Source organism: Palaemon carinicauda, chromosome 13 (assembly GCF_036898095.1).
Source record: "Palaemon carinicauda isolate YSFRI2023 chromosome 13, ASM3689809v2, whole genome shotgun sequence".
In the NCBI taxonomy this organism is placed as follows: domain Eukaryota; kingdom Metazoa; phylum Arthropoda; class Malacostraca; order Decapoda; family Palaemonidae; genus Palaemon; species Palaemon carinicauda.
This window is the reverse complement of record NC_090737.1, coordinates 25,221,717-25,245,189: the sequence shown is the minus strand read 5'-3', so window position 1 is coordinate 25,245,189 and position 23,473 is coordinate 25,221,717. Positions and strand designations below refer to the sequence as shown.

General features: G+C 42.5%; 1 protein-coding gene across 2 annotated transcripts in view; it reads left to right on the top strand.

The window, feature by feature from the left end:
• LOC137652225 (zinc finger protein 236-like) overlaps positions 1-23,473 on the top strand; it is a 178,074-nt gene that overhangs the window by 39,366 nt on the left and 115,235 nt on the right. For both annotated transcript variants that reach the window (XM_068385457.1, XM_068385456.1), the window contains exons 8-12: positions 6,843-6,986; positions 7,142-7,291; positions 10,002-10,125; positions 12,701-12,849; positions 23,371-23,451. In XM_068385457.1, the coding sequence (XP_068241558.1) occupies positions 6,843-6,986; positions 7,142-7,291; positions 10,002-10,125; positions 12,701-12,849; positions 23,371-23,451 (648 nt within the window). The remainder of the gene's footprint in view (positions 1-6,842; positions 6,987-7,141; positions 7,292-10,001; positions 10,126-12,700; positions 12,850-23,370; positions 23,452-23,473) is intronic.

The window sequence follows — 23,473 nt, the reverse complement described above, 5'->3', positions numbered from 1 at the left end:
CTTCCAGGAAGTACCTGAGATTCTGCCTAGACAACAAGATCTACCAGTTCAAGGTGCTGTGTTTCGGTCTCTCCACAGCTCCTCAGGTGTTCACCAGAGTGGTCACCCTGATTTCGACTTGGGCGCACAGGAACGGCATTCGTCTCCTTCGTTACCTAGACGATTGGCTGATCCTAGCAGACTCGGAGTCGACCCTTCTTCGGCACCGAGACAGGCTTCTAGATCTTTGCCAGGATCTGGGGATCGTGGTAAACCTCGAGAAGTCCTCTCTGCAGCCGTCCCAACGACTGGTTTATCTAGGCATGCTAATAGACACCAATCTCCACAAAGCCTTTCCATCAGACGACCGGATAGAAGGGCTGAGGAGGGTGGCGGAACCTTTCCTCAGGCGAAAAGAACTCCCCGCCCAATCGTGGTTGCGTCTCTTAGGCCACCTATCCTCCCTGGCCCGTCTGGTTCCAAACAGCCGCCTCAGGATGAGATCCCTTCAATGGCGGCTCAAGTCCCGGTGGAATCAAGGATCCGATTCCCCGGACATTCTGATCCCAATGGGGTCTCTGGAACAGACGGACTTGCAGTGGTGGCTGGCCGACGAGAACCTGCGGAAGGGAGTGAGTCTTCTCGTCCTCCCCCCGGAATTGACTCTGTTTTCGGACGGGTCAAAAGAAGGGTGGGGGGCGCACGTTCTGAACCAGAGGGCCTCAGGCCTTTGGTCAGAATCAGAAAAGTGCCTACACATCAACCTGCTAGAATTGAAGGCCGTCTTTCTGGCCCTTCAGCAGTTCCAACGGTTCCTGGCGGGTCACTCCGTGGTGGTGATGAGCGACAACACCACGGTAGTGGCTTATATCAACAAGCAGGGAGGCACTTTTTCGCAACAGCTATCCCATCTTGCAGTAGAGACTCTGAGGTGGACCGAAACTCACTCGATAACACTATCAGCTCGCTTCATTCCTGGCAAGAGGAATGTGCTCGCCGACAGTCTGAGCAGGGCTTCGCAGATAGTGAGTACCGAGTGGTCTTTGGATCCTCAGATAGCCAACAAAGTCCTGACTTTGTGGGGTTCCCCGACCATGGACTTGTTCGCGACAGCCTTGAACTTCAAGCTGCCCCTGTACTGCTCACCAGTCCCGGACCCCAAGGCACTCTGGCAAGATGCTTTCCAGCAACGGTGGGACAACATCGACGTGTATGCCTTCCCACCATTCTGTCTGATGAGAAGGGTGCTCAACAGGACCAGACTATCGGTCAACTGTTCCATGACTCTAGTAGCTCCGCTATGGCATCACGCGGAATGGTTTCCGGACCTTCTGCAACTCCTGACGGAACTCCCAAGGGAGCTTCCTCCACGACACGAGCTTCTCAGACAACCCCACTCCGGTGTCCCTCACAGGGCCGTAGCCTCGCTTCGGCTTCACGCCTGGAGACTATCCAGCGTCTCCTCGCGGAGAGAGGCTTTTCGCAACAGGTTGCGGAGAGAATGTCTCGGCACCTGTGAAGGTCCTCTGAGGGAGTCTACCAAGCGAAGTGGAGAGTCTTTTGTGGTTGGTGTCGTGGAAGGGGTATCTCTCCACTCGATGCCACTATTCCAGCAATAGCGGACTTCCTCGTGTATCTGCGAGAAGAAATGCGCCTTTCTGTCTCGGCAGTGAAAGGCTATCGCTCAGCCTTAAGCTTGGCCTTCAGATTGAAGGGCGTGGATATTTCTTCATCGCTAGAACTCTCTTTACTCATACGTAGCTATGAGCTTACCTGCCCCCAGTCGGAAGTGAGACCCCCTCCTTGGAACGTGGTTCGAGTCCTCAGGTCTCTCAAGAGACCTCCCTTCGAGCCATTACGCCAGGCCTCCGATTGCCACCTGTCTTGGAAGACGGCTTTCCTACTCGCCTTGGCCTCGGCCAAGCGAGTTAGTGAACTTCATGGTCTCTCATACGACATCGCCCATTCAAGGGGATGGGGGGAGGTAACGTTCAGGTTCGTCCCTGAGTTTGTGGCCAAGACTCAGAATCCTGGAGTGCCGGATCCTCGGTTCGACTCTTTCAGGATCGCGAGTCTCCGTTCTGTAACAAACGACCCAGACCAGCTGCTACTATGCCCAGTGAGGTGTCTGAGGTACTACTTGAAGAGAACGGCTGCAGTCCGTCCTCATGTGCGAGCTTTGTTTGTGAGCACAGGCAGGACAAAGAGGAGGGTCACCAGGAACATCTCAGCTTGGATTTGAAGGGTTATCCACCATGCCCTGAATCCTGACCCTCCTCCGTCACGTCGCCCTCGGGCCCACGATGTCAGGGGTATTGCTACATCCCTGGCCTTCAAGAGAAACTTCTCTGTGACGCAGGTACTTCAAGCTGGGGTCTGGAAGCGTCAAACGACCTTCACAGCCCACTACCTGCAAGACGTGACCCACAGGAGCCTCGATACGTTCTCTATCGGCCCTGTGGTGGCTGCACAACAGCTGGTCTAACCTCAGGCTCCTTTTTGGACAAGTAGCAGTAGGTTGAGGGCGTTGTTACCCGGTCTTAGTCTGCGTGAATGAAAGAGTATGTCTGATCCTTACTTCTTTCTTCATTCTCCCCTCTCTTGGGGAAGCAGCATCCTGGTCCTCGCATAGCTGACCTCGACCTCTGCAGGTAACCCATGCTTCTTTGTGCTCCTAGTATTAAGCTTAATACTGTTGCGTCTCCCATACCCTGACGAGGTGGTATGGGGAACGTCCTATCCTAGAATTCCTATCTGAAGGTCTCAAGGTCAACTTCATAGGACGAGTCACACTCTCCTCCTCACACTGCTTATGTAGGCCACTCGTTCCTAGCGATGCTAGGAACCTGTGAGGTACAGGGGCTCCCTCTCTCTAGTGCTGCTCACTGAGGGATCGAGCCCCCGGGCAAGCCGAAGTCAGTAAGGCTGGGGACTTTCCACCCTTCCTAAGGGGTAAGTCACCCTTTGTAAATAGCGGGGTTTGTATTTCGGTTACGGAACAAATGACAAATTCGAAGATAATTTGTATTTTTCCTAACCATACAAACCTTAGCTATTTACACATATGTGCCCGCCATCCCTGACCCCCAAGTCAAGTCCTACCTCTAAGTGAAGTGAAGCAAGTCACCGGTGTGTGGAGGGGGGAGGGGTAGCAAGCTACCCTTCCCCACCCCCCGCTAACTAGCGCGGGGGTAATTAACCCTTGTTAAAAACTATTGGCTCGTCATTTCAGCTGCGCTAAAAGTAATACCCTTTGTAAATAGCTAAGGTTTGTATGGTTAGGAAAAATACAAATTATCTTCGAATTTGTCATGTTACCTGTGTTTGACCTCATACTGAACAGAGCTGAGTGGGATTTCGCCTAATCCTCGGGTCTCGTACGCATGTCCCATATGGGTCTTTGACTTGAGTGTCAGACAGAGATCTGACTCTTGAAACTGTCTTTTTACTAGTCTCAGACTTGGCAAAGTGATTAGGCGGCCTTTATGGTATTTCGTATATCATGAGTCATACTGTAGGAGGGAAGATTGTCTTTTTCACTTTTGTTGCAGAGTTCATGGCCAAGATCCAGAACTCTAGGATCAAGTCCTTCTCCAGTCTTGCTTTATAATAATTGACTAGCTGGGATCAGCATGATTTGCTTCTCTCTCCTGTGAGGGCACTACAGCACCCCCTAAAGAGAACTCAGAGGTTCAGATCAGAACACCAGAGACTTTTCAGCACCGAAAGGGTGAAGAAAACACCCAAGGAAACTGTTTCGTTCTGGTTTCATGAGACCCCTGAAACCAGCAAGGGAATGGAAAAACCATCCCTGACATGGGCTTACAAAGTCAGGTGTATTGGTTCCTCCCTAGTTTTCAGGAAGAACCTGTCATTGATTTAAGTAGGGTAGAAGGCAGGAATCTAGAAATCCCAGACAACCTTGGCCACCCATTACCTTTGGGAGCATACCCACAGGTCCTTGGAAACATTTACTCTTGGTCTGGTGGTAGCTGATCAAAAGGTTTTGTAGCAACCTAGCTCCTTCATGGGATAAGAAGCATCTTGTTCAAGATAGCAGTTGCAACATAACTTAGAATGAAAGATAGGATCATTGTCCTTTCTCTTTCTTCCTTTCCACCATTGGGATGCAGCAGCTGTGCCATTATGTGCTGGACTGGACATCAGATGCAGGTAAGCTTCCTAATCAAGCAACTTTTCTTCACAGACATGTTTGGTTAAGAGCTATCTCCTGCATCCTTTCAATAAATGAATAGAATGAGGGCAAACCCATTTCTCGTAAGGACCATACATTCAAACAACATATCCATCACACATATAGTTTTTGCTATGATTTTCTACCAGTTACTTGTTAAGATCCTACCCAAACACCAGTAAATCTTCATGCTTAGGTGACAGGAGTTAGCACCTCTGCTTTTTATAAAATTAGGTGTTGTGACAATTCCCGAGACAGCTAAACCAGCCAGTTTGGTTCATAAGGACTTCCTCATTCTTAAGGATAAGTCCCCTTTTAAAAGACGATGGTGTGTATTCGTATAGAAACAAATCGCAGATTTTTTAATTAATTTGTATTACAGTATTCCTAACTATACAAACATGAGTTCTTTTAAGTAACACTTCCTAACTCGACCACCCTACAAGTTTAAGCCTAAGGTCTAAAATATATGCAGAACTGACTGTTGGGTGGGCAGGGCTTACCCTCAACTTGTCAGTAACTATTGCAGTAATACTTAGCATAAAAATGTGATGTAGTTATGTAGATTTTACACAAACGGTAAACACTAGCAGTACCAGCCGAACTCGGTTGAGTCCCTTGTCAGGCTGGGAGGAAGGTAGAGAGGAGAGGTCCCCTCTTTTGTTTCATTTGTTTGATGTCGGCTACCCCCCAAAATTGGGGGAAGTGCCTTGGTATATGTATGTGTATGCAGTAAACACAATAACATATAAAATTCTCAATGAAAATTAAAACATCAGAAGTCATTTTAGTATAAGATATAAGAAAACATACCTTTTTTGGTTGTGATATGACAGTGTAAGTGGATGGCTGTGTGGGGAGGAAGGGAGGAATTATTGCTGAGGGGGGGATTCCCCTTCCATGTAAACGTCTGGTAATTGAGGTTTGGGTTTTTTTCCATTTACTGTCGTTTTGGAGCAATTGAAGTTTTGGGCTTTTTTCCTTTTTTCTGTTGCTTTGGGGCATGTTTTTCTTTAATTAAAAACTGATCCAAAGTTTGTTGCTTTTGCTTTTTTCTTGAAGAATCTTAGGGTAAGTAGACATAACATTATAATTGAAAAGGTTTACACCCCTATTGGTTGTTATGGTATCAGGATGAGTTTTTTCAACAAAAGCTTGAACTTCCTCCCACTTAGCATAGATTTCTAGCGCCTTGTCACAAATAATGCCTTGCTAATGGTATCACCTAGTAACTGTTTCTCATTTGTAAAAATAAGTATCAACTTCTCCACTTCAAGTATTTGAGGCCTTTGCCTCGTCATAGTAGTCTCTCCTTTAGCAACATTAGCTCCCTTTAGTATTTCTTTATTCCTTAGAATTGTAGATATCATTGACTTAGCTGTAGAGTATTCAAGAGGAAGATCTGAAACACGCATTCTTTTTTTGTTTTTGGAAATTATTTCCTTTTTCAATTGAATAGTTGTTTGCTCTTTTCTTTTTTGCTTGACCACTTTCACTCTAATTTTTCTTTGGACCCATGTTTAAGTGCTAATGAATCAAAATGAATGAAAAAGGATGCAAAACAAAAATATAACACAGTGTAACCCGAAAAATAAGGCAGAGCGTATGTTTACGTTTATCTGAAATAGCGGCTTACTCATAACTGATGGCGTTCGTTTTGGTGGGCCTTTAGCTTTTATCTGCTCTGGTCAAGCACCGAATATTTGTTTGAGAACAGGGGCATTTTTCACTCTAACTTTTTGGTATAAAACCGATTTGTTTGAGCTTTAAGATGTTCGAATGCTGAGGTTCTACTGTACTACTATGTTAAAAGTAATGGCTGTTCCAGCTAAGCTGAAATCGTACGCCCTATTAAAGGACTGCTGGTTTGTATGGTGTGGAAAAATGCAAATGACTTTCAAAAAGTGTTATTAATTTCTAATCTCAGGACATATTGTAGTTTTAGGAATGCATTAATGTATAGTAATGTGTATTATTTTTCAGTTTTGCAAATGTCAATTGATTTTGAATCGATGACTGCAAATAGTAGATTTATTTTAGATTTAAAAGAAGCTTTAACTAGAATGAAAAATTTGTTTTGCCATGACGTATTGTAAAACCTTTTGCTCCACCAAGGAAGAGGCACTGGTAGATAGAGTGGTAGTTTAGGAATGATCCATTTCCAGCCATTGCCATCTTGATTTCTAATTAATTCTTTAGTCACAGCTTTGGTAGGCCCCATTTATTTTGGTAGAATTTAGTTTGTATATTCTGTCAGCTGCTTTTTCAGTTCTATTCTTTTATTTTTCTTTGTATACTCTCTATCAATTGCTTTTTGTGTTCTATAATTTTACTCATTTGTAATTATTTTGTTTTCTTTCTTCAAGCCTTTCATTCTTTCTTTATTTTTTAAGTCATGGAGTGTCTTGAGTAAAGACCTTAGAAAGTATATTTTTTTATGATAAATTTGTTTTAGTCAGATGGTTGTTCTATTCTAACTCGGTTGCTTTTAAAGTGTAAATATGAAATACAGTATACTTTTGCTGATAATAAAGAATCTAATTTAAGAGATTCATATGGAAAGTGCAAGTAAGATATTTTTTTTGTTTTCATGTTGATTTTATTTAAAATACTGTAGCGTTCTTCAATGGAAATGAAAACCGACTACTTGTTTCCTTTTCCCTCTCAGACACAGTTGCAGATTCATATAGAACACCACAAACAAGGTGTCACAGCAATGGAAAATAAGAAAATAAGCATTGAATGCAAGGAGTGTGATCACGAGTTCTCAGATCAAGCTTTGCTGACTCATCATATGAAGGTTCACAAAAAGGTAATAAAAGTTTACCTATTTATCTTAATATCTGAAATGCCAGTTAATATTTAGATTATATATACTATTTATATCCTTTTTATATTAATCCATAGGATTTTGTAAGATTATCTTTTGATTCTCATGTACTTCAATTTTTTATTTGTTCCTCACAGGTTAGGAAGATGACAGCAACAAGACCTAAAAGAAAATTAACCAATCGTTCAAACTTCGAAAACAAGTGTTTTGATTGTGGGAAAACTTTTCTTAAGCCTTCTCAGTTGGTACGTCACATACGTATACACACGGGAGAGAGGCCATTTAAGGTATGTAATACTTTAGTCTTTTTTGTTCGCAATGCTAATTATTTGGGTATTGATAAATGATGTCTCCCTGAAATGTACATGAAAGCTGCTGTACTGTACAGTACTGTATTTGAAATTTTCTGTATCGGCTAAATGGTTCAATAGGATGTGTTATGCAGAAGTCCAAACAAAAACTACCTCTTTGGCTGATATAGGAGAAGCAAATTCTGTTATTATTATTATTAATTGCTAAGCTACAATCCTAGTTGGAAAAGCAGGATGCTATAAGCCCAAGGGCTCCAACAGGGAAAGTAGCCCAGTGAGGAAAGGAAATAGGGAAAAACTAGAAAAGAAGTTTATTAACAATAACATTAAGATTAATCTTTCATTTATAAACTATAAAAACTTGAAAATAACAGGAGGATAAAAACTTCAAAATAACAAGAGGAAGAGAAACAAAACAGAATAGTGTGCCAGAGTGCACTCTCAAGCAAATACAGTATGTACAGATGTGTACTGGGCCCAATCTTATTCTGTATCAATACTATTGATCTGTCAAAAATACTACAAAGCATGGAGTGAAGTTCAAACTATTTGGAGATGATACACAATTTTACTTCTCCATAAATGATATAGACGACACTACTGAAACTCTAAACCAAATTCTTGCTAGTGTTAGGGAATGGATGACAAACAAACAGCTAAAATTATAAGAAAATACACATGAGTTTATGGTGGTTGAAAAGAAATAACAGGCCAAGAAACTTGGGTATTATTCAAATAAACATAAAAAACAACTCTGCCCTGACACTAGTAAAGTTCATGATCTAGGCATATCTCTTGACTGTAAGTTGTCTTTCAATACCCAAATAAATAATGTAGTAAAAACTGCTGGTTATCATCTTAATTGCTATTATAAATAAGTACGTGGATGAACATTCTATAAAGAAAAGTGATAAACTGTGTGATTACCAGGATTGACTACTGTAACTCCATCTACTTCAATTTACCATAAGTGCAACTTAAGAAATTACAAAACATGATAAACGGAGGAGCAAGACTGATAAAATGTGCCCTATCCCAAAAAATTATGTTGACACAGAATAGTCACAGATAGTTCCAAATTATTGGGAACCTTGATATATGGCTATTGTAGGCTCTAGAGTCTACATATGCGGCCCCAAGGCTATGCAATAAGCTCTCATTAAACATCCGAAAGACTGAAGATATTGAAGCTTTCAAGAGGTAACTGAAAACTTTCTTGTTCTCTAAGTGATTTGATAGTGTTCATTTGACAATAAATGAGCAATATGCGGTATGAACTGCTGAATGCCTTGGAATGAATATGATAAAATGACTGTGAAGGTCTTGTAGAGAGTAGGGTTCCCCTGCTGTATAGGACCAGCAAAGCAGCCCTTAAAATAAAGTAAGGAAATTATGGTGGAAAAAATTGTTAGGACTTAGGACAAGGAATGGTAGTTAAGCATGTCTAAACCTCGCATAATTTGGAAGCTTTGTTATTTGTCTTTCTGAATACCGTCCATACAGGAAAGGTTGGGGTTTTACTTTTAGTGTTATTCATTTTGATGATACTTTTGCCCTTTCTCTTGGTCTGCATTGAGCAGATAAACAGTCTTATTCTATTTTTATTCTAGTTCACATTTATTTTTAGCTACTATTTGTTATTTTGTTGCTGTAAAAGGCAATGCAGTGTGCCAGAAATAGAAAGCAATGTAAAAAAAAAATGAGAGGGCAATTTGTAAAGTTGAAATATAGTGGTAGCTCTGTCAGATTGTATTTATCCAAATAAAAAATATTTGTTCATACATCATTCCCTATATCTGACTACTGGTGCAGATTAAACTTATTAGACAAGTGTATTCTCTATATTTGACTTCTGGGGCTTATGAAACTTATTAGACATTTAACCAGACTATATTGTTGAAATGCTAAATTCTCATTGGCTTGGCTGTTTTTAAAGCATAACCATCATTATCTAAAATAACATTTACATTTATATGAAATAATTACATTATTTTTTGGATAGGTTCAAGTGTTACAGAGTCCATTCTGTATATGCAATTTAAATCCAGCTAAACAGATTAATTATACAATGTTTGCAGTCTTGTCCAAATAATACTTTTAACAACTTTTTATTGGACAAAAAATATGAATTTTAAAGAGTTGTTACAAACCTTTCATCTTTGAAGGTAGGCAAAAAGATAAGATCATCTTATTTCTTTTAAAAGAAAAATTCATTATTACATTATAAGAAAGAAGTTATAGTTCAATAATGTGTTTGATTTATGTTAATGCACAAATGTTGATTAAACTAACCCTCTGGAGAAGAAGCAATATAAATATACAGTAAAGTGAGAATAGAAATGAGAAATTCTATTATTGAAATTCTATTTTAAATTATTTTTCATCCATGAAAGTCTCTTTATGTATCTACCAAAGCCCTTCCCCCAATTTTGGGTGGTAGCCGACAATATAAAAGGGGGTGGGGAACTTTTCTTCTCTTCACTCCTCCCATACCAGCCTGACGAGGGATTTAGCCAAGTTTAATTGGTGCTGCTAGGGTGCCACAGCTCACCCTCTCCCGCTATTCACCATAAAAATATTGATGTTTACTGTGAAGTTCATGAAATTCAATTTGAATTTCTTTATGATTTTCTATTATCCTACTGAATGATAATACAATGGTATGATCTTCCTTTTATTTCAACAGTGTACATGGCCTGGGTGTGATAGAGCCTTCAACCAAAAGAATACTATGCAGATCCACATGGATATTCATACTGGTACCAAAGCACACAAATGTGAATTTTGTAATCAAGAATTCATACAACGAAGTAAGTATGGTTGTCTAACTGAATTGTCCCTTCATCTATCACTGTTTTAGTCATGTAAAATTTGGCATATGCAGATTACCAATCAATAAAATAATGATTAATATGAAATGAGATGATTATGAAAGGTCCTTAGTTTTCAAGTGATTACATTATGTTCCTTATGCTATTAAATTTTTTCTCTAATTGTTTTCTCGGTTTTAATTAAGCAGGCATGTTTACTGGTACTATATTAAGAATTTGAGATTGATATACAGTAATGAAATATGTATTTTATTCATTGACTTGATTATAGTTTGGCAGTCCCATAAGCTTTTCTGATTCCATATTTACCGAAGTATGTTTTGTATCATTTCTTTTTTATAGTCAGATATTTTATTGTTATGAACCTCCCCTGATGTTCATATTGCTACTCTTTCACAGCTTGGCGTATATTGACGTTTACCCCAAAACTTCTAACTTCCTGTTTCCTTCCAACTTCCAATAAGCTTAATCCTCTAGTACAATTTGGAGACAATCTAGTGGCTAATGGCAATAATCACTGTGTTGGCATTGTCATCTTTTATCAAATTGATTTTGATAAGTTGACACTGCATTCCCTCTCTCTAGGTTGTGAAGCATTTATAGGTTATGTAGATTATTAATGATTATAAAGGATATCTTATCCTGGATTCGTTAGTAACTTCTGTGGAGATTGTTCATTGTGATCAATATCCTCATTTTTTGTGCATCTTGTGGCAGGGGTAGTACTGCATTGTGATTTAAATAATCTTTGTGAGGAATGCAAAGGCTTTACTGTTCCTCATATGGGAATTGTGTTCAAATGGTTGAAGACTATATCAAAAGTTACAAAAACAAAAGAAAACTAATTTTTAGTTCAGGAAAAATTTTACACATTCCCTTCTTTCCTCATACGCCTGACAACACTAAGATAACTAAAAAATTCTTCTTCACTCAAAGGGTTAAATACTTTTCACTTCGTAAGGATGACCATGATCTGCATTCTCTTTATTTCTATGGTAGTGGCAGTAGTGGGATATAGAAAAACATTGTAAGGAATGTGAAGGCCTTCCTATTTCTCTTATGAAAAAAATATATGTTGTATGGTTGCTGATATAATTGATAGTTCAAAGCGTAATAGAAAACTGACTTTTATTTCTGGTGAAAATCTAGAGACAGCTGAGCTAGTTGATTATAACAAAGATGATGACGATAATGCCTCGCCAGCCATTAAAAATACTATCTTTTGTAGTATTGTTATGAGCTTCAAAAGCTCTTGACTTTAGTTTCTTATATGAATTATAAAATGGACATTAAGGCTTTGATAAAAGGCATAAATTCTGACCTGACCTGCCCTGTTTTGAAACGTATCCTAACTCTTCAAGTTTTGTCTAGTGGTTCTAGTGCACCAGCCAGTAAGAGTTCTGATAGTGACACTGCATTACAGATATGAGATCCTTTCTTAGAGCCTTGAATTCTTTATGTTCTTTAAACCCTTCCACAAAACTCACATTCCCACAATCCACTCCGCTCTATTACACCACTGGATAACGAGGCAGAGGACCTAGTTGGTAGCCTGGATCCTAATATTGCTCCACTTACTCCACTTACTAAAGTAAGCTCTTATAAACAACATCTTATTTTACATATGATTGGCTTGTCATACTGTATGATTCTTTTAGAGTAAAACATGCCTGTATTAAATATGTTAAAGTTTTTTAAACCGATCGGTTATATGTTGTTTCAAATGGCGGTGCGCAATAGTCTCATACAAACTTGGCAACTAGCTCATCATGAGCTTGCTCTAACAGTGTAAATGCTGGGGCTAGTACCTCAACTGCCAAAACAAATCCCTTTCCATGCAAAGTGAACAAATGGAAAAGCCAGTTAGTAATATCTTGGAAAATCCTTTAGAAGAGGATGAAGAATACAGAGAGACATCTTTTCAATTATTAACCCTTTAGCAGGCCAGTAGCCCTAACAGGCTTTGTTTTTTCATTAACGTTACAAGTCGATTGAATGCAGCCAGTGTTATGGAAATCACAACATTTACTTTCTGCCAATAGGAGCACTCCTCTATTTATTACACGGCCTAAATTTTCTAAAGGAATAGCTTAGATGACCTGAAATCAGTTAGAAATATTCCTGGGGAAAGTTGGATCAAATTCCAAGGGATTGCAACCAACACCATGACTATAGTAACCTGTCTTTAGACCAAATACAAAAGAATGCCTCTTAAAATCATATATAATATCAACCATAATAGATTTTGAAGGAAAAAATAATTGGAGTAGAACATTTTTAAAAAAAGTTGTACAATATTCAATAGTCACAATATTCCCTGTTTAATCCAAGTGAAGTTGTCAAAAAAATCATCTTCCTACTTCCATTTTCTTATGGAAAGACATGCTCTGATGAATTTTAAGAAGTGAATGTGTGTTATGTACTGTATCTGACAATTGCTTAGCTAGGACTTGCCAAAATAATAAACAACTAAGAAATTAACATTTAAGCATTTCATTGTTTTTTCTTACTTATCATGATAAATTGTGACAATAATAAAACATTTATATTGCAGGTAATTTACGATGCCATATCAAAAGGGTTCATCCAGTAGATAAAACAGATCAGCAATTATTTGAATGTGAAGAGTGTTCATGTGTATTCAAACGAGCGGGAAGTCTAAATGCTCATGTATCAAGAGCACATTCAGGATCTGTGATATTGGTAAGTATAGTTTATTGAAAATATCTTCATTTCCTGAGTTTAAAAAAATAAAGATTAGTAATCCCTCGGCTATCACGGGTGATCTGTTCGAGGATACCCTGCTATAGCTGAAAAAACTGCGATGTAGTTACAGAAACCTACATAATTTTTTCATTTTAAAAATTTTTCATATTTTTTTTTATAAATTTAAGCTTTCATAAACCCTCCTAACACTCTTTAAACCCATTATACACTATCAAAAACTTTTCAAGCTGTAACTTACTTTTACTGTAGACACATCCTTACATACTGTATGTTTAATTGAAAAATTAAAATCTGACAAATTAACGTGTGTACTGCTTGGCTAGGCTACGCTGTTGACCGAACTATATGTCCATTTACTGTGGTAAAAAAAGTACAGCTGTATTTGAAATGAAGAGGATTTTGATAAACCTGATGTTCTACTTCAACTGTATCCAATAATAATGAACATAAGGCTGGAATCAAATAGGAAGTGACGCAACACGCAACACGGAAACTCCGAAATGCGAGACATCTCACACCACATGTTACCCTGTCACAAAGGCATAGGCCTGTACTTATGTTTGTCAGTTGACACGATGGATTCCTTGTCTGATGTTGCAATAGTTTTATTGAGTAAGCAAAAAAAAAAAAGGCTGTTGCTGCCATGAGCATTTTCTATTGAGGAATAGAAAATGAGAATTTGATAAAAAATAATCTTCTGCTAACTGATAAAATATAAAGATACAATAATTGTGATAATTTAAAAATGTCATACAAGAATTGTGTGGAACTGAAGTCAATAGTGCTTCCATATTTGTAATCTGGGAGTTTTAATTGCTGAAAACAAGTACTGTACATTATCATGAGAAAAAACTGCATCTTGATCTTCAGTTGAGTTTCAAATTAGTTTTAAAGCTTATTAGCAGCAGCAGAAACAGTAACAAAGAACACAACAAAACACACACACACACACACACACACACACACACACACACACAAAACAACATCACCGAAACAATTACCAACACCAAAATAACACAACAGCTGGATGAACAAAATTTATTCTTTTAAATTATAATAAAATTTAATAAAATTCATAACACCAGGTTGAAAACAATGTACAGTATTTAATTTTTTTTTCTAAATCAAAATTAAATTTCATTCCTATTTATAGAAATAAAAACACATATGACAGCAGGTTAAACACAATATATTTTTTTAAATCAGTGGCTTATTAAGATTGTATTCTTTTTCAAAGAAATAAACAAAAAAGAACAGCAAGTTAATCACAATACATATATTTTTTAAAGGAAATTTTACTATTCAAGCAAATAAAAACTGCTTTCGAAGAACACAGTTTTGCATGACATGAAAAGTGAACAGGTTCACTTTTGGTCGACACGTGACCACACACGTTTTCTGTTCCTGGCGTGTTTTTATGTTCTATGTGACCAAGCTGGTAAAAATCTTTGTTACCACTTTACTTTTCACACATGACACCTTTCGGGTGTTGTGTCACGCATGTCACGTCACTTCCTATGTGATTCCAGCTTAATATTCACATATTAGTACTGTATCATATTATGAAATAAAAACATGGAATATATGTCTTTTGCATTGTTTACATTATGAGATGATCGAGACTACCGTCAATACTTTTCAAGTCAGCTGATTAAGGCAAACCACTGAAGGAATTTTTTTCTCATTAGCAGAGACAATATTACTTGAACTTTCGTTTGTTCCGTAACCGAAATACAAACCACGCTATTTACATTGGGTTTACTTTCGGCGTAGCTGAAATTGACGAGCCATTAGATTTTAACGAGGGTTTACTACCCCGCGCTAGTTAGCAGGGGTAGGGGGAGGGGTAGCTTGCTACCCCTCCCCCCCTCACACACCGGTGAAATGTCTCACTTCATTTTTGGCTCGGACGATGGACAGACGTGCCTGTCTTTGTCCTCGCTTGGCAGCCATTATTTGTTTTGTCTTTACTTAATCACTTACTTTTCTTATACTCAATATATATGTAAACATTATTCGTGTTTATGTATATATTTGAGTTTAGAAATCAGTAAGTTTCCTTTTCAGAGTTCGTGCTTGTGTGTGTAGTGTACGATATCTCCGTGGAGCCCTCGGCAGTTAGGCCACCACGGTGTAATTTCATGGGTCGCGGTCGAGTTTGACTACGGTCTCTCTCTCTCTCTCTTGAGGTCGTTCACCCTTTACTACGTTTTACCTTTACTACGTCTGAGTAGCTTCCTTCCCGTGTGGGTGGGGTTGCTACGCCGTACATTTTGTTTCAATTAGTTTATAAATATAATTGTATTTGTTGACTTTTCAGTTTTTGTAGAACGATTCCTTTCGGGGTTTTCGTTCTTCATTTAGTGAACATTCATGTTTAAATTACATAATTACATAATTACATAATTATAATTGTTATAATTCTGTGTTTGTTACAACTCTCCTTCCGTGAGTGTAAGTGGTTTTGAGGGCACGTGCCTGTTGTGTAATTCTTGTGTTCTTTTCCCTCGGGATACCTCTTCGGAGTCTTCCCGGGGGAATAAATGTTAACTATTGATTTTTGTTTTTTATTTTTCACAGTTACCAATCTAGTTTCGTTTCTGTAATGTGGCAATGAAGCGAGCTGTCTTGTTGGGGCCTGGGGAATCTGCTGTTGCTGCCTCCCCTATAGATCTTCGTCAGGGGCGTGTCTCCTTCTCCTGGAAGTGCTCCCGTGACGACTGACAGTTCTCCAGTTCATTTTAGAACACTCAGGAGGCTCGTCTCCTTTGGGTGGGTAGCTTCCCTTCCGAGGGAAGTTTTCCCGTCCAGGCTTGAGTTTTTCCCTTCGGGTGGAACTCCTTTTGCCTTTTTTCGTGCGACTATGCTCTTGGTGCTGAGCGGTCGCATCTGCAGTTACGCTCAAGGGGCTGAGCAACTACAGGAGCCCCTCTTCGGAGGATTGCTCTTTGACCCGTCTCTTCTACGAAGTGTTCCTCTTTCGTTCGCGAGGGAGGACACTCATAGAGACTCCTCTTCGGAGGACTCTTCTGCCGTTGTTGCTGATGTTGCTGAAGGCTCAGTTCTCTTCAGGGGGCTTCCGAGCCCTACGGTCTCTCCTGCGAGTGCTTCTCCCCCGGGGGGAGTTCACCACAGAGACTCCTCTTCGGAGGACTCCGTCTGCTGTTGTTGGTGTTGTTGCTGAAGGCTCAATCTCCTTCGGGGGGCAGCTGAGCCCTACGGTCTCTCCCACGGGTGATTCTCCCCCGAGGGGGAGTGCACCACAGAGACACCTCTTCGGAGGCCTCCGTCTGCTGTTGTTGCTGAAGTCTCTGTCTCCTTCGGGGGGCAGTTGAGCCCACGGTCTCTCCTGCGAGTGCTTCTCCCCTTAGGGGGAGTTCACCACAGAGACTCCTCTTCGGAGGACTCCTCCTGCTGTTGTTGCTGTTGTTGCTGAAGGCTCAGTTTCCCTTTGGGGATAGCTGTTGCCTACGGTCTCTCCTGCAAGTGACTCTTCCCCTCGGGGGAGGTTACGTTCAGAGACTCCTCTTCGGAGGTCGGAGGGTGTTGCACCTGTCCAAGGTCGTCTTCATCTTTGTTCGACGTTCTACGCAGAGGACCCTCCTCGACGAGTACCGAACGTTGCTGCTGCTTCTCCTGCAGATCTTCTAGTCCTCACCTCCGTTCCTGGACGCAGATGCGCAGTGGGCGCCAACACACCCCGTTTACAACGGGCACCGGTACCTTCGGGTCTAAGGGGCTTATTCCACAGTGTGGGTAAGTCCCTTAAGTGCGAGGTTTTTTCCTGCACGCCCACGATCTCCTGCGCGCCCGCGCGCAGTAGCGCTGGCGCTCGCCTGCTGTGGACCACGATCTCCGGTAGCTGAGTCTCGCCGTAGATCTTCTTCCTGCTCGCCAGCGCTCATCTGTCCTTCTGGGCTCCAGCTCTCTTCAGTGCTCACCTGTTCTTCTGTGCGCCAGCTCTCTTCAGTTCGCCAGCACACATCTGCGCGCCCTTTCCTGTTACGCGCCAGTGGGCACCAACGGTTTTTCTGAACGCCCAGGATCGCCTGCTTGGCAGCTCGCATCAGCGCTCTCCTTCCTGATGCACCTGCGCGCCTTCTGATTAGCGCGATGCGCGCTAACGTTCGCCCTCTCGCCCACGATCTATCAGACTTGGACACAGGCAAGAAGTCTTCCTGTCGCCTTCTCGCCGTCAACCTTCTCTAGTCTCTTATGCGTCAGCGATCTCCTAGGCGCCCGCGTGATTCTTCGCCTGCGCGCTAGCGTTTTTAACGCACCACCGCTCGCCATCGCTTGCCAACGCGCCATCGCTTGCCAACGCGCCATCGCTTGCCAACGCGCGAACCAACGGTGTTCCATCGCGCGAGCGCCAGCGCGATTCCTGCCAGTAAGCCATCGCTCGCCAACGCGCCATCGCTCGCCTACGCGTCATCGCTCGCCTGCGCACTATCGGATTCCGACCGCCAGCTCTCGCCCTTCCAACCACGCTCGCCCTCCTTCTGCGCTCCCTCGCGCACTTTCGTCTGCGCGCCCACGTGCTTGCGTGCCCGCGCACGGGCGCTTCCACGTTCGCCCACTCGCGAACCATTGATTTACCATCGTTCGAGCTCCAGGGCGATTGCGACCGCGATTCCCGTCGGGGTTTCGCAACACGGGCAACCTGGCGAGTCTTCTGGAGCGCATATTTCCAGAACACGGTCTTCACCACGTAAACGCAGAACATGGCACGTGCAAGAGCAGGAAGAATCTTCAGGGAGGTCTGAGCAACATTCTTCTTTCCATAACCTGGTTTAGCCCTTCCTCCTCACCATTCCCTGGAAGGGTCTTGCCAGGGAGTTTTTCTTTCGAGATTTCTCCGTCGGGCAGGGGGTGACTGGTTTAGCCCTTCCTCTTCACCATTTCGTGGAAGGGGCTTACCAGGCTTTTCCCTCCCCGGTTGCGACCCGAGGTTTTTGTACAAGGAAGCTCCGGGAAGATCATGGGTACTTACCTTCTCTCGGGCTCAAGCACCTTTGCGTTCCGTCGCCAAGTTTCGAACTTGCGGGCAAACTCGATGTTGGAGCATCTAGACGCAGTGACCGAGGGCTTCCTCTCGGGAGTCCCACCCGTGGATGTCAACAAGCTCAGACACTCTTCCATCCTTGGGAAGAGCTTGTTTGAGCCCAAGGACAGAGAAATGGACAGCTGTTGTGTGGAGGAAGTTGAATTCCGTTTTCACTCCTCCAAGGCGCTTTCTTCCAGACCCTGCGAGCCTCCGACGCCTCTTCATTTGGCCTCGTCAGCCTAGGTTATCGGAACCGGCTACGGCAGCTAAAACAAGATGTACAATAGCAGTCCCCTCCTGTCAGGGACAGGTAGGACGGGAAGTTCTTCCGGGAAGGCATAATCCTAGAGGGAGCAGCAGAGTTCACAAACTCTAGGATTGGCAATCCCCCTTGCAGGTCTCACGCTGGGGGGATGCCTGAGGTTACTCGTCCGGATAACAGCCTCCCGATGCCGATTCCTGCACGATCTCCGTGATCAGCCAAGGATATTGCGCCTCGCTCTTACCATCTCTCCTTCACTGTCAGCGAATCCAGTGTCACTGAGCCTCTATGCCATGGGTCGGCAAGAGGTTTGCCTGTTGGGCAGAAGGAGCCATGCTTTAGGAGAAGGTCCTCCATAGGGTCGTCGACGGCTTCCCCCCCCCAGCTTCTTCAGTCGATCCTTTCTTGTAGGAAAGCATCTGAGACGGGAGTTCCGTCGTCGACCTCTCAGCTCTGATCAAGTTTGTCGAACAAACTTCGTCCAGCGTGGAACAGCAGAGTCGATCAGACTGGTAACGAGACCGCAAGACTCCTTATGCCCTGGATCGGAAGGACGGGTACTTCCAGGTCCCATTCCATCCATCTTCCAGGAAGCACTTGGAATTCAGCTTAGACTACAGATGTTCCTGCTTAAGATGCTGTGTGGCGATCCCGCCGCAGCATCCCAGGTTTTCCCTATAGAACTCTCCCTGCTTTCCTCATGGCCGCTCAGGAGCAGGCTTCCGCCTCCTTTGCTTTTTGGAGGTCTGGCCAACTTCGGTAGTCTCGGGTTCGACCTTCTTCAACACCGGGACAAGCTTCCGGGACTTTACCAAGAGTGAGGGATCATGGTAATTTGCTAGGAGCCTTCTCTACTTCTGCCTCAACATCTGGAATATCTAGCCATGATATTGACTCCTTCTCCGAGCCTCCCCTTCAGTTGACTGTGGCGAGGCTGAGGAGAGTCGCAGAACCTTTTCTCAGTCAAGGAGAGCTTTCAGCCCTATCTTGGAACGTTTCCTGGGTCTCCTTTCCTCATTGACCCGTCTACGTCCCGAACGGGCGCCTCAGGGTGAGTTCGCTGTTAGGTGGCCCAAGTTCCGGTGGAATCAAAGCAACGATTAACCGGACTTTCTGGCCCCTATGGGACCAGCGGAACGATTAGACCTGCAATGGGTGTTGACCTGTGGAACCTCTTGCATGGGAGTGGATATTCTCGTCCTTTCCCTGCATTTGATGCTGTTCTCGGACTCGTCAAAGAAAAGGGGGGGGGGGGGGGGCATGTTCCGGTTCAGGCCTATGGTCAGAACCTGAGGGGTACCTCCTCATCATTCAGGTAGGCTTAGAGGCCGTAGTCTGGCCCTTCTACAGATCCTGCAGATCCTGCCGAGTCGCTCCGTGCGCGACAAATCCATGGTACTGGCGTATTCCAACCAGCAGGGAGGTACATTTTCATACTTTCGTATCTTGCGGTAGGGATACCGAGATGATCCGAAGTCCACTCGATACCGCTGTTGGCTCGCTCATTCCGGGCAGAGGAATGTTCTCTCCGACAATCTGAGTAGAGCCTCACAGATAGAGAGCACCTGGGGGTCTTTGGCCTCTAGTAACCAGCAAGTCCTGGCCTGGGGGACCTGATCACGACAGCCTGGAACTTCAAGCTTCCGCTGTACTTCCCCCCAGTCTCAGACCCCAAGACTCTTTGGCAAGATGCTTTCCGGTGACGGTGGGACAGCATCGACGCCTACGTCTTCCCACCATTGTTGTCTGTTGAGGAGGGGTCTCAATGAGACCAGGTTGTCTGTCAACCTTTCGATGGCCCTGAAAGCTCCGCTGCAACTATACGCAGTACGGTTTCTGGACCTTCTGCATCCCCTGACGGAACTCCCGGGAGAGCTTCTTCCACGACACAGGCTACTCAAACAACCACACTACAACATCCTTCACAAGCAGTAGCATCGCTTCGGCTTCACGCCTGGAGACACTACGCCGCCTCCTCACGAAGAGACAACTCGCAACAGGCGCGGAGCGGAGGTCGCGTCACCTGCGATAGTCATCCGCAAGGGTCTACCAGGCGAAGTTGAGAGTCTTCTGTGGTTGGTGTCGTGGGAGAAGGACCTCTTCCCTTGAGGACTCTACTCTAGCAATAACGGAGTTATTGCTTATCGGCGGGAGGAAACTCGTTTCCACTCGGCAGTGAAGCCTATCGCTCAGCCTTTCCCTGGCCTTCAGGCTGAGAGGAATAGGTTTTTTCCTTCCCGCTGGATCTTTCTTCGCTCATGCGAAGCTACGAATGTACCTGCCCCTAGTAGGAGTGAGACCTCCTCCATGGAGCATGGTTCGGACTTAAGTCCCTTAAGAGATCTTCTTACGAACCATTACGTCAGGCCTCTGATCATCGTCCGTCTTAGAGGACGGTGCACCTGCTCGCTCTGGCCTCGGCCAGTGTGCAGGCAATCTTCATGGTCTCGTACGACTCCGCCCTTTCAAGAGAATAGGGGGAGGTAACATTCAGGTTCGCTCCTGAGTTGTTTTCTAGACTCAGAATCTTGGAGTCCCGGACCTTCGGTTCGACTCCTTCAAGATCTCGAGTCTCCGTTCTGTATCAGATGACCCAGACCTTCTCCTTCTTGCCAGTAAAGGAACCGAGGGGTTATCTTTGAGAACAGCTGCAGTTTGTCCTCACGTGCAAGCCGGTTTGGGAGCACAGGAAGGACACAGCGGAGAGTCACCAGTATACCTTTTCAGCTCGGATTCAAGGGCATTCATCTCGACCTGAATCCAGACCCTCCCCCGTCACATCGCCCTACAGCACGATGTCGGATACATCGCAACGTCCCTCGCCTTCAAGAAGAATTACTCTGTGACGCAGGTGCTACAAGCTGGAGTCTGGAAGCGTCTAATGACCTTCGCAGCCCACTTCCTGCAGGACGTGACCCACAGGGGTATCGATACGTTTCTATTGCTCTGTGGTGGCTACACAACAGCTGGTCTAACCTCAGGCTTCTTTTTGGACAGGAAGCAGAAGGTTGAGGGCATTGTTACCAGGTTTTAGACTGCATGAATGGAAGAAGTATGTCTGGCCCTTACTTCTTTCTTCATCGTCCCCTCTACTGGGGAAGCAGCATCCTGGTCTCTGCATAGCTGACCTCAAACCTCTGCAGGTAAACCATGCTTCCTTGTGTTCCAAGTATTGAGACAATACTGTCGCGTCCCCCATACCCTGACGAGGTGGTATTGGGAACGTCCTAACCCAGAGTTCCTTCTGGAACTCCAGGTCAACTGTCTAGGACGGGTCACACTTTCTTCCTTGACACACAAGCTTATGTAGGCCACACGTTTCCTTGCAGAGCAAGGAACTTGTAAGGTGCAAGGACTCCTTTTCTCGAGTGCGACTCACTCGGATTCTGAGTCCCCGGGTAAGCCAAAGCCAGTATGGCTGGGGACTTTCCACCCTACCTAAGGGGTAAGTCACCCAATGTAAATAGCGTGGTTTGTATTTCGGTTACGGAACAAATGACAAATTCGGAGATAATTTTTATTTTTCCTAACCATACAAACCTTAGCTATTTATGCATATTTGCCCGCCAGCCCTGTCCCCCAAGTCAAGTCCTACCTCTAAGTGAAGTGAGACATTTCACCGGTGTGTGAGGGGGGGAGGGGTAGCAAGCTACCCCTCCCCCTACGCCTGCTAACTAGCGCGGGGTAGTAAACCCTCGTTAAAATCTAATGGCTCGTCAATTTCAGCTACGCCGAAAGTAAACCCAATGTAAATAGCTAAGGTTTGTATGGTTAGGAAAAATACAAATTATCTCCGAATTTGTCATTTTTGTTTTAATATATAAAGGTAGAGTAAAAATACTTTCTGATATTTAATGTAATTTCTTTTTTAATTACATATTGAAGTTTAAGGGTGTTTTATCCCAATTTTAAGGGTGTTTTATCCCTGATGCCGATGTAAAATAGTATTATGATCTTCAGCTTTGCTCTGCTTGATTACAAAGCTTAGGAAATTTTTTTCCAATTCTTTAGGTACTTTTCAAGAGCACGTGTCTTACGCAAGGTAGGGCAATCTAAAACAATCGAAATGAACAAAAGTTAGTTTTTGTAGATTTTATCTAATCATATTCTACTGAACGTCATTCATAACAACTATTGTAATTGTTTACTATCGCACAAAAGTTGAAGTGCAAGCAAAACAGCTTTTATCCGAATCAGTTGTTCATTATAAAATGGGTGTTTTTCATTTGGTTGTTGGTAGCTGTATGGGTTACTAACAGTACTTTTATCATTCTCTTCTCCTTTTCAACTTGTTGAATGAGAAGTTGAGATAAAAGGGCAGAGTAAAAGAGGTTAGTTTTTTAGAATTTGGTCTCAAAGTAGGAACTCGCATGATACATGAGGTCGCAAGTTACAGGAGTATATATAGTATTACTGTAATTTATAGGCCCCAAAATAACTATTTAAAAAAAAAAAATAATTAAAATATGAAAATTATAAAACATCTCATAAACCCACAATATAGATAATAAAATATAAGAATCCGTGATGTATTGAGGGAGCGGTAAGTGAATCGCATGTGCTGAGGATTACTGTACACTGTATTTTCTTGATTTATTAATTTGTTATTTATTATACATAAATAACCAATATTTATTATACATATGTTTGGTAGCAGAACTTGAATCTTAAAAAGATTTTCAAATTCTAAATACTCTATTGGATTCACTTTCTAGAATGATGTGTTTTTCATTATCATGTATCCTTCCAATTGCAGATAACAATAATTATGTTTAAAAATAGTTTCAACTAAAACATTAATTCTTATCTCATTCAGCTGCCTAATTTGGTGATGAGATATTGAATTCTTAATTTGGAAAATACTAAAATGCTTAAAATTATGGCGAAGGTAATTTTTATATGTATTACTGTACTGTTTTAGTTTTCATTGAGGATTGCAGCTTGTCTTAATTTAATTCATAGATATAGAAGTTGTTTATGGGTTCAAAATTAAATGTAAATATTGCAAAATTATGACAAATATTGTCATATCTGATAATCTTTAAAGCATGCAAATTTTGAAAGAAAGATTGAAAAAAATTAGTTAATACTGCTGAGATCCACTGTATGTTAATAGTCTTAAATTATTGGAAATAGTCATCAAAGAAGGGTTGTTGATTTTAACGCTTCCTTTCTTTTATGCCAACAGGGGATTGATGTACCGCAAGAGATGCGCAATGTGTTAAAGGAGATGCAGGATTTAGAAAAAGCTAGTCAAGACAGAAAAAAGGTAAGATTATTCTAGTTTCACC